The sequence below is a fragment of the Nipponia nippon genome, unplaced genomic scaffold (genome assembly GCF_047370975.1).
Source record: "Nipponia nippon isolate SJK-2023a ecotype South Korea unplaced genomic scaffold, ASM4737097v1 scaffold_51, whole genome shotgun sequence".
NCBI classification, from domain to species: domain Eukaryota; kingdom Metazoa; phylum Chordata; class Aves; order Pelecaniformes; family Threskiornithidae; genus Nipponia; species Nipponia nippon.
In genome coordinates, this window is record NW_028262371.1 from 719,684 (window position 1) to 729,711 (window position 10,028).

The 10,028-nt window shown below is 74.4% G+C and overlaps 2 protein-coding genes across 8 annotated transcripts; both read right to left on the reverse strand.

The window, feature by feature from the left end:
• Positions 1–1,153: 1,153 nt before the first annotated feature.
• Positions 1,154–3,062, reverse strand: MRPL52 (mitochondrial ribosomal protein L52). Its single transcript, XM_087735004.1, has 5 exons — positions 3,035–3,062; positions 2,422–2,491; positions 2,233–2,300; positions 2,044–2,108; positions 1,154–1,352 (listed from the first exon to the last, which is right to left on the reverse strand). Exons 1-5 carry the CDS (start codon positions 3,060–3,062, stop codon positions 1,221–1,223), a joined length of 363 nt encoding a protein of 120 aa, XP_087591130.1. The 3' UTR covers positions 1,154–1,220.
• A 279-nt stretch (positions 3,063–3,341) lies between these two features.
• On the reverse strand, positions 3,342–10,019 carry OXA1L (OXA1L mitochondrial inner membrane insertase). 7 transcript variants are annotated; one of them, XM_087734954.1, is made up of 10 exons: positions 9,782–10,019; positions 9,118–9,201; positions 8,582–8,863; positions 7,889–8,032; positions 7,078–7,163; positions 6,416–6,580; positions 5,833–5,937; positions 4,299–4,458; positions 3,625–3,705; positions 3,346–3,487 (listed from the first exon to the last, which is right to left on the reverse strand). In XM_087734954.1, exons 1-10 carry the CDS (start codon positions 10,002–10,004, stop codon positions 3,384–3,386), a joined length of 1,434 nt encoding a protein of 477 aa, XP_087591080.1. In that variant the 5' UTR covers positions 10,005–10,019; the 3' UTR covers positions 3,346–3,383. The 7 variants fall into 7 exon arrangements, with proteins under 7 accessions (XP_087591076.1, XP_087591081.1, XP_087591080.1 ...); XM_087734953.1 differs by having other exon boundaries at positions 3,348–3,487; positions 8,578–8,863; positions 9,765–10,019; XM_087734949.1 differs by having other exon boundaries at positions 3,352–3,487; positions 8,578–8,863; positions 9,782–9,913.
• Positions 10,020–10,028: the final 9 nt, after the last annotated feature.

Here is a 10,028-nt window from a genome sequence, read left to right on the forward strand (position 1 = left end):
AAGGCAAATGGGGGTTACTGGGAGCACTGGGAGGGGATTGGGGGCTACTGGGAGCACTGGGAGGGGGATTGGGGGTTACTGGGAGGACTGGGAGGGGATTGGGGGCTGCTGGGAGCACTGGGAAGGCAAATGGGGGTTACTGGGAGCACTGTGAGGGGATTGGGGGCTACTGGGAGCACTGGGAGGGGGATTGGGGGTTACTGGGAGGACTGGGAGGGGATTGGGGGCTGCTGGGAGGACTGGGAGGGGGATTGGGGCAACTTGGAGGACTGGGAAGGCAAATGGGGGTTACTGGGAGCACTGGGAGGGGGTTGAGGGTTACTGGGAGCACCGGGAGGGCATTGGGCCTTACTGGGAGGGGATTCGGGGCTACTGGGAGCACTGGGAGGGAGATTAGGGGCAGCTGGGAGGACTGGGAAGGCAAATGGGGGCTACTGGGAGCACTGGGAGGGGATTGCAGGCTGCTGGGAGGACTGGGAAGGTAAGTGGGAGTTACTGGGAGCACTGGGAGGGGATTGGTGCTTACTTGGAAGGGATTGGGGGCTACTGGGAGCACTGGGAGGGGGATTAGGAGCAACTGGGAGGACTGGGAAGAGAGAAGGGGGTTACCGGGGGCACTGGGAGCACCAGAAGGGGATTAGGGCTTACTGGAAGGGGATTAGGGGCTACTGGGAGCACTGGGAGGAGTGCAGGGGGTTACTGGGAGCACTGGGAAGGGCGCAGGGGGTTACTGGGGTTACTGGGAGCACTGGGAAGGGTGCAGGCGGTTACTGGGGTTACTGGGAGCACTGGGAGGGGCACGGGGGGTTACTGGGAGCACTGGGAGGGGCACAGGGGGTTATTGGGGTTACTGGGAGCACTGGGAAGGGCGCAGGGGCTTACTGGAGGGGCACAAGGGGTTACTGGGAGCACTGGGAGGGGCACGGGGGTTACTGGGGGACACTGGGAGGGGCACGGGGGTTACTGGGGGACGCTGGGAGGGGTGCGGGGGGTTACTGGGGGTTACTGGGAGGGGTGCGGGGGGTTACTGGGGGACGCTGGGAGCTGGCGTCGCCCCCAGTCCCGTGCCTGGGCCGGCCGCCCGCGCGCTGATGTCATCAGCCGCCACATCTGGCGCGGGGGCGGGGAGGCGCGTGACGGGCGCGACGCCGCGTTTCGGGGTCGGAACGCCTGGTTTTTATTAACGCCTCGGCAGAGAAAGGGGGGGGGTTGCCGGCTCCTCACTGGTCCGTACTGGTCCGTACTGGGGGGCGCTGGGAGCCCTTGGGGCGCAGGCGGGGGCCGGGCTCCTCCTCGCGCTCCCCCCGCTCGGCGGCCGCATCCAGGACCTGGCTCAGCTTCACGGCGCGGCGCTGGGGGGGGGGCGGACGGGGAGGGGTCGGGGGGGTCCCAGCACCCAGGGGGGTCCCAGGGGTCTGTGGGGGACCCAGGGGTCCAGGGGGGTCCCAGCACCCAGGGGGGTCCCAGGGGTCTGTGGGGGTCCCAGGGGTCCGGGGGGACCCCAGCACCCAGGGGGTCCCAGGGGTCTTGGGGGGGGGGGTCCCAGGGGTCTGTGGGGGACCCAGGGGTCCGGGGGGGTCCCAGCACCCAGGGGGGTCCCAGGGGTCTTGGGGGGGGGGGGGTCCCAGGGGTCCAGGAGGGGTCCCAGCACCCAGGGGGTCCCAGGGGTCCATGGGGGGTCCCAGGGGTCCAGGGGGAGACCCCAGCACCCAGGGGGGTCCCAGGGGTCTTGGGGGGGGGGGGGGGTCCCAGGGGTCCAGGAGGGGTCCCAGCACCCAGGGGGTCCCAGGGGTCCATGGGGGTCCCAGGGGTCCAGGGGGAGACCCCAGCACCCAGGGGGTCCCAGGGGTCCGGGGGGGGGGGGGTCCCAGGGGTCTGTGGGGGACCCAGGGGTCCGGGGGGGTCCCAGCACCCAGGGGGTCCCACGGGTCTTGGGGGGGGTCCCAGGGGTCTGTGGGGGTCCCAGGGGTCCGGGGGGGGTCCCAGCACCCAGGGGGGTCCCAGGGGTGGGGGGGAGGGGGCACGGCCGGGCCCCTCGCTCACCGCTAAATCCTCGTTCTCCCGCAGGCGGCGGAGCTGCCCCTTCCACAGCGGGGCCGGGCGGCCGTCTGGGGGGGGAGGGGGGGCTCAGGCACCCGCGTGCCCAGGGAACCCCCCGTTTTGGGGCGTGTGTGTCCCCCCCCCCGTTTTGGGGCGTGTCCCCCCCCCCCCCGTTTTGGGGCGGGCGCTCACCGGCGAAGCTCCAGTCGGGGCGGTCGCGCAGGGGCCCGTACCCGGCCGTGCTGGGGGCGAAGCCCTGCCTGGGGGGGGGCAGGGCGTGGGCATGGGGGGGGTCCGGACACCCCCCCCCCCCCCAAGGCCCTGGCCCCCCCCCCCACCCCCCGTCCCTCGCCCCCCAAACCCCGCCCCCCCGGGCCTTACGCCACTCGCCATTGGCCGATCCGCTGGGCGGGGCGGGGCAGGGGCCGGAGGGAGCGGGCCTGGTGCTCAGCTGGGGGGGGGGGGGGGGAGAAAAGGGTGGGGTCAATCACGCCCCACCCACAACCCCTTAGCCCCGCCCACACCCACATAGGCCCCGCCCACACCCCTTACCCCCACAAGCCTTTAATCCCGACCCCCCCCCCTTAGGCCCCGCCCACACCCCCTTAGGCCCCGCCCACACCCGCTTAGGCCCCCCACAACCCCTTAAGCCCCCGCCCCCCCCCATACACGGCTTTGCTGCCCCCCGGCCCCGCCCCGGGCCTCCAGGCCCCGCCCACACCACATTAACCCCGCCCCCATCCTCTTAGCCACGCCCCCGCCCCATTCACCCCCATTGCCAGGCCCAAGCCACGCCCCATCCCCTCCTTTAGACACCACCCCCCCCCCCCCCCCCCCCGCGCGCCTTTTTGGCCGTTTCCCCCTCCGTACCCCACGGCGGCCCCGCCCCCCCGTAACCCCCCCCCTCAAAGCCCCGCCCACACCCATCCAAAACCCGCCCACCGCCGTGACCCCACCCCCAGCGGCCCCCCCCCCCCGCCCCGTCGCCCTCTACCGATCCGCATGGCCTTGCGCGCCGCCATGGCTACCAGCGGAAGTGACGCGCCGCCTCCCCCCACGTGACCCTCGGGGGGGGGGGGCCCCGCACCACCCCGCCCGGCCCTCCCCTTCCGCCCCGCCATCTTGTACGGCGCCGCCGCCGCTGCGCGCCGCCATCTTGCCCCGGCCGCCATTCCGAGCGGGCGGAGCGCTACGGCGGCCGGGCGGGGCCGAACCGCGCAAACGGCGCCCGCGGACCCCCCCCCCTCCCCCCCCAAAAAGCGGGCGACCGGACCCCCGCAAACGAGAGCCGAGAGCACAGGCGAGTGTGGGAGCGCGTTTATTTGGGGGGGGGGGCCCCCCCTTCAGCCCAGGGTCTCCTTCCAGGGGCGCTTGGGGGGGGGGGGCGGGGGGGGGGGGGCCCCCGGCGGGGCCAGGGGGTTGTGGGCGAAGGTCTGGCGCAGCGGCCCTGGGGGGGGAGGGGAGGGGAGGGGAGGGGAGGTCAGGGAGGGGCTCCGGGGAGGGGTCCTCGTGCGAGGGGTCCTCGTGCGAGGGGTCCTCGTGCAAAGGAACCTCCCCCCCCCGCCCCCCCCCGCGCGCGCTCACCCTTGGCGGCCAGGTCGAGGTGGTGCCGCAGGCGCCATCGCCGCTCCTCCCCGCGCTGCGTCGCCTGCGCCTCCCGCCACTCTGCCCCCGCGGCTCAGACGGGGGCGCGGGACACACGGCCCCCCCCCCCCTCGAGCCCCCCCCCCCAGCCCCCCATCACCCCCCCCCCCCCCCACGACCCCCCAGCCCCCCGTGCGCTCTGTGAGCCCCATCGCCCCCCCCCCCAAAGCCCCCCCCCCCCGGGCCCCGTCACCCCCCTGAGCCCCCCCAAAGTGCCCTGTGTCCCCCCCAAGCCCCCCTAGCACTCTATGACCCCCCCGCAGCCCCCCAGTGCCCTGGGACCCCCCACAGCCCCCCACAGGCCCCCCAAAGTGCCCTATGCCCCCCCCGAGCCCCCCGAGCCCCCCCAAAGTGCCCTATAGCCCCCCCAGAGCCCCCCCAGTGCCCTGGGACTCCCCCAGAGCCCCCCAGAGCCCCCCAAAGTGCTCTATGCCCCCCCGAGCCCCCTTATAGGGCTCTATGCCCCCCACAGCCCCCCCAAAGTGCCCTATGCCCCCCGAGCCCCCCAGTGCCCTATGCCCCCCCATAGCCCCCCCAGTGCCCTATGCCCCCCCCCGAGCCCCCCCGAGCCCCCCCAGTGCCCTATGCCCCCCCCGAGCCCCCCCCTCACTCACCCTGGCGCAGGCGGCCCAGGACCCCCCCGGGGGCGGGGGTGGGGGCGGGGGCGGGGGGCGCGGGGGGCACGCGCAGGCGGGCGCGCAGGGCCGGGAGGCGCAGGAGCCCCGTCTGCGCCAGGCTGAAGGCGTTGGACGTCAGCCAGTAGGTGAACACCGCCTGCGGGGACACGCCCGCTAGCCCACCGACACGCCCACTAGCCACCGACACGCCCGCTAGCCCACCGACACGCCCGCTAGCCACCGACACGCCTGCTAGCCACCGACACGCCCACTAGCCACCGACACGCCCGCTAGCCCACCGACATGCCCGCTAGCCACCGACACGCCTGCCAGCCCACGGAGAGGCCTGCTAGCCCACAGACACACCCACTAGCCCACCAACACGCCCGCTAGCCCCCAACACGCCCGCTAGCCACCAACACGCCCGCTAGCCCACCGACATGCCCACCAGCCCACGGACAGGCCCGCTAGCCACCGACACGCCCGCTAGCCACCAACACGCCTGCCAGCCCACGGAGAGGCCCGCTAGCCACCGACACGCCCGCTAGCCACCGACACGCCCGCCAGCCCATGGACATGCCCGCTAGCCCACCGACACGCCCGCTAGCCACCGACACGCCCACTAGCTACCGCACACGCCCGCCAGCCCACGGACACGCCCACCAGCCCACGGACAGGCCCGCTAGCCACCGACACGCCCGCCAGCCCACGGACACGCCCACCAGCCCACCGACACGCCCGCTAGCCACCAACACACCCACTAGCCACCGCACACGCCTGCTAGCCGTGGGACACAACTGCTAGCCTGCAGAAACGCCCGCTAGCCACCGACACGCCCACCAACCCACAGACACACCCGCTAGCCCACCGACACACCCGCTAGCCACCGACACGCCCGCTAGCCACCGCATGGGCCCGCTAGCCGTGGGACACGACTGCTAGCCCACGGACATGCCCACTAGCCACAGGCACGCCCACTAGCCATGGACACGCCCGCCAGCCACCACACACGCCCACCCGCGGCCCCACCCGCTCTGACTGGCACCCCCCCGTGGGGAGGCTCCTCCCACTGGCAGGGGGCTCCACCCCCTCCTAGGACGCTCCTCCCACTGACAGAGGCTCCACCCCCTCCTAGGACGCTCCTCCCACTGACAGAGGCTCCACCCCAAGGAGGCTCCACGCCCTCCTAGGAGGCCCCACCCTCTCCTAGGAGGCTCCACCCACACCCCAATAGGCTCCACCCCTCTCCTCAGAGTCCCCACCCCCTCCTAGGAGGGCCCACCCCCTCCTAGGAGGCTCCACCCACACCCAAAGAGGCCCCACCCCCAGCATGGAAGCCCCACCCCTCCCCTAGAAGGGTCCACCCCCACCCAACAAGGCCCCCCCGCTCTGAGAGCCCCGCCCCCTGCCCTCAGACCCCGCCCCCTCATAGCAGAGCCTCTCCCCACCGAGGGCCCCACCCTCCGCTCCCGCCCCGCCAGGCCCCGCCCCGCCAGGCCCCGCCCCCCCCGCCAGGCCCCGCCCCACTCACCGTGGGGAAGTGGATGATGAAGGGGAGGAAGAAGAGGGGCAGGAGGCGCAGGACCTGCCGCACCGCCCCCGCCCCCGGGCTGGCCACGCCCGTCTCCGCCCCCACCTGCGGGCGGGGCGCGTTGACGTAGGGCCTGCCGCAACCCAACCCCCCCCCGCCGTGTTTACGTAGGGCCTACGCCAACCCCCATCCCCCACCACGTTGACGTAGGACCTACTGCAACCCCCCCCCCCCCCCCGTGTTTACGTAGGGCCTGCCCTAACGCCTACGTTTAGGTAGGACCTACCTTAACTCCTGCGGTTACGTGTGCCCAACCCCAAAACTTTGTGTAGGACCTACCCAAACCCCCCGTGACCCCCAGAATTCCTGTAGGACCTACCCAAACCCCCCCGTGACCCCCAGAATTCCTGTAGGACCTACCCAAACCCCCCCCGTGACCCCCAGAATTCCTGTAGGACCTACCCCAACCCCCCCTGTGACCCCCAGAATTCCTGTAGGACCTACCCAAACCCCGAGGGCCGCCCCTGCGCCGCCCCGCAGCGCCCGCCCCGCCGTTGCCGCGGGCCCCCCTCGCCCCCCGCACCTCGAGGACGAGCCAGGTGGAGGCGGTGACCAGGAGCGGGAGGACGTAGTAGGGGTCGGGGGCCGCCAGGTCGGGGAACCAGGCCAGGCCCCCCCGGTGCAGCCCCGGCACCGGCGCCGCCGCCATCTTCTGCAGCGCCAGGAAGAAGGAGACGAACAGGGGGGTCTGGGCGACCCCCCACCCTCAGACGGGGGGGCCCGGACCCCTGGGTCCCCCCCTGCACCCCTGGATCCCCCCACCGGACCCCAGGGTCCCCTCCCCGGACCCCTGGGTCCCCTCCTCGGATGCTGAGGACCCCCCCGGACCCCTGGATCCCCTCCCCAGACCCCAGGGTCCCCTCCCCGGACCCCTGGGTCCCCTCCTCGGATGCTGAGGACCCCCCCGGACCCCTGGGTCCCCCCCGGACCCGTGGATCCCCTCCCCGGACCCCAGGGTCCCCCCCCCCGGTCCCCTGGGTCCCCCCCCCCGGCCCCCCGGTCCCCTCCCCCGACCCCTGGGTCCCCCCTTGGACCCTTGGGTCCCCTCTTCGGACCCCTGGGTCCCCCCCCAGACCCCTGGGTCCCCTCCTCGGATGCTGAGGACCCCCCCGGACCCCTGGATCCCCTCCCCAGAGCCCAGGGTCCCCCCCCAGACCCCAGGGTCCCCCCCGTCGCCCCCCTCACCTGCACCAGGGGCACCAAGAAGCCGCGCAGGGGGTTGACGTTGTGGCGTTTCTGGTAGGCCGCCAGCTCCGAGTAGGCGCGGGCCACTGCGGGAGGGCGGGGCTTGAGGGGAGGTGGGTCTTGCGGAGGGCACGCCCCCCTCCCTGCCAGCCCCGCCCCTTTCCAAAGATGACCCCCCCTCCTTGTTTTTATATAGAACCTACTACCCCTTTAAAACCCCAACTGGCCTAAAGCCCCGCCCCCCCGCCCCAGAGGCCCCACCCCCAGCCCTGAAGCCCCTCCCCAAGCCCCACCCACACCCCTTCCATACACCCGCCCTGCTGGTAAAGCCCCGCCCCCTCACAGCAGCAACGCCCCTTCCCCAGGCCCCGCCCACAGCCTCAGCCCCTTACTGGAGACCACGCCCCCTCCCCCACCCACCCTGCTGCTAAAGCCCCGCCCCTTCCCCAGGCCCCAGCTCCTTACCGGAGGCCACACCCCTTTCCCCACACCCACCCTCCTGCTAAAGCCCCGCCCCCTCGCAGCAGCCGCGCCCTTTCCCCAAGCCCCGCCCACACCCCTTCCCTACACCCACCCCGCTGCTAACCCCCCGCCCCCTCACAGGAGCCCCGCCCCTTCCCCAGGCCCCGCCCCAAAGTGCCCCCACCCCCTCACACAAAGCCCCCGCCCCACCTCACGCACCACGCCCCCTCCCCCAGAAGCCCCGCCCCCTCCCCGGAGCCTCACCCCAGCCCGCAGCCAGCACAGCTTCCCCGCCCCAGCCCATCGGCCCCGCCCCCCCGCCCCCCGCCCCGCCCCCGGCCCCGCCCACCCCGGAACTGGTCGGTGCCGCGGCGGGCCTCGGCCAGGCGCTGGGAGAGGAGCTGGAGCTGGGGCAGGTGGGCGGCCAGGCGGGCGGCCTCGCGCTGGCCCCGCACCAGGAGGGGCAGCAGGGCCAGGCGGGCCCCCAGCGTCCCTGCGGGCACCCGGCGGGGGTCAGGGGGGGCCGGGACCCCCAGCCCCATGGGGGCCTCTGCCAGGGCCCCGCTGAGCCCCCCCGAGCTGCTGTTCTGCCCCACAGGGGCCTCCTCCAGCCCCACTCAGCCCCCCCAGACCCGTAGGGGCCCCCTCCAGAGCCCCACTGAGCCCCCCCCAGCCCCAGAGGGACTCCTCCGGCCCCATAGAGACCTTCTCCAGCCCCACAGGGCCCCCCAGCCCCCTAGGGACCTCTCCCAGCGCGCCCCAGCCCCACAAGAAGCCCCCCCCGAGCCGCTGTTCTGCCCCATAGGGACGCCCTCCAGCCCCACTGAGCCCCCCAGCCCCATGGGGCCCTCTGCCAGAGCCCCACTGAGCCCCCCAGCCCCCTAGGGACCTCTCCCAGCGCCCCCCAGCCCCACAAGAAGCCCCCCCCCGAGCCGCTGTTCTGCCCCATAGGGACGCCCTCCAGCCCCACAGGGAGGCTTGCCAGCCCCACGGAGCCCCCCAGCCCCACAGAGCCCCCCCCCCCCCGGCCCCGCTCACCCACGGCGATGGCCCCCCACCAGGGCAGCCCCACGTCGAGGTGGAGGAACTGCAGGAAGTTTTGTACCAGCCCCACGGGGGTGAAGGCCCCCAGCCCCAGCTCCTCCAGCCGCACCTCCTCCTCCAGCCCCACGGCGGGGGGCTCTAGCCCCGCGGCGGCTGGGGGGGGGTCCTGCCCCACGGCGGCGGGGGGCTCCTGACCCGCGGAGGGGGGGCTCTGCCCCACGGCGGGCTCCGTCCGACCCACGGCGGGGGGCTCCTGCCCCAGGGCGGCTGCGGGGGCTGCCTGGGAGGGGGAAGAGAGGGGCTGTCACGGGGGGGGGCTGCCCCACATCCCCCCCCAGAACCCCCGATCTGCCCCCCAGATCCATCTACTCCCCGCAGCCCCCCAGAGCCCCTGTCCTGCCCCCCGGCCCCCCCAACCCATCCAACCCCCCCCGAGCCCCCAGCCCCCCCAGAGCCCCTGTCCTGCCCCACGGCCCCCCCAGCCCCATCCAACCCCCCCAGCCCCCCAAGGTGCCCCCCCCGAGCCCCCCCTACCTGGGCGCTGGCAGTGGCGAGGGCCCGGGGCGCGGGGCCCGGCCCCAGGGGGGGTCTGTGGGGCCAGCGGGGCCCCTGCAGCGGCTGGGGGTAAAAACGGGGGGGGGGGGGGGGGGCACACGCGTGACGTCACGGCCCCCGGCGTGATGGCACGGCCCCCGGCGTGGTGCCACCGGCGCCCGGCCGGGGGCCGAGGCCTCCCTGACCTCCCCCCGCCGAGCGCCAGCCAGGGGGCGGCCTCCATGACGTCAGCACGGCCCCCCCCCCCCCGAGAGAGGAGCGCGGGGGGTGTGACGTCGGAGCGGGCCGCGACGTGTTGGTTTTTTTTTTTAAAAAAGCGCGGGAAATGGTCTCAGAGCGGGGGGGAAACCGCGGTGGGGGGGGGACGCACACGCACATGACGGACACACACTGAATTCGCGCGATCCCCCCCGGGCCGGGGGGGGGGGCCTCGCCGTGACGTCACGGCTCCCGGTGACGTCACGAGAAGGCGGGGGAACGGCGGGGGGAGGGGGGAAGCGGGGAGAGAGGGGACCCCCCCCCCCCCCCTCAGAGCCGCCGGGCAGCCTCCCCCGATCGGAGTGACGTCACGGCGCGGGCGTGACGTCACCGGAGGGGCCTGAGGTCACCCCCGAGGTCCCCCTTACCCCCGCTCCCGCCTCACCCGCGCCCGCAGGGCCCGGAGCAGCGGCCGGAGCCGCGGTGCCGCCGCCGCCATCATGGTGGCCTGAGGGGAGAGAGGAGGGGAGAGGGGGCGGGGCCGCGCAGGCGCAGGCGGCGGGGCGACGCCGCGCTCCGCCATGGCGGGCGAGGGCGTGCCCGGGAGGGGGCGTGGCCGGAGCGGCCCGCGCAGGCGCAGGCGGCGGGGCGACGCCGCGCTCCGCCATGGCGGGCGAGGGCGTGCCCGGGAG

Coding starts and splice junctions, on each gene's coding strand:
- MRPL52 (XM_087735004.1), bottom strand. CDS start 3,062: ATGGCGGCGCGCAAGGCCATGCGGATCG. Junction 2,301..2,421: donor ATCGGCCAATGGCGAGTGGC/GTAAGGCCCGGG, acceptor GCCCCCCCCCAG/GCAGGGCTTCGCCCCCAGCA. Junction 1,353..2,043: donor GGGAGAACGAGGATTTAGCG/GTGAGCGAGGGG, acceptor CCCCCCCCCCAG/CGCCGCGCCGTGAAGCTGAG.
- OXA1L (XM_087734953.1), bottom strand. CDS start 10,004: ATGGCGGAGCGCGGCGTCGCCCCGCCGCCTGCGCCTGCGCGGGCCGCT. Junction 8,033..8,577: donor GTGGGGGGCCATCGCCGTGG/GTGAGCGGGGCC, acceptor GGGTGCCCGCAG/GGACGCTGGGGGCCCGCCTG. Junction 4,459..5,832: donor TCATCATCCACTTCCCCACG/GTGAGTGGGGCG, acceptor GTGTCCCCGCAG/GCGGTGTTCACCTACTGGCT.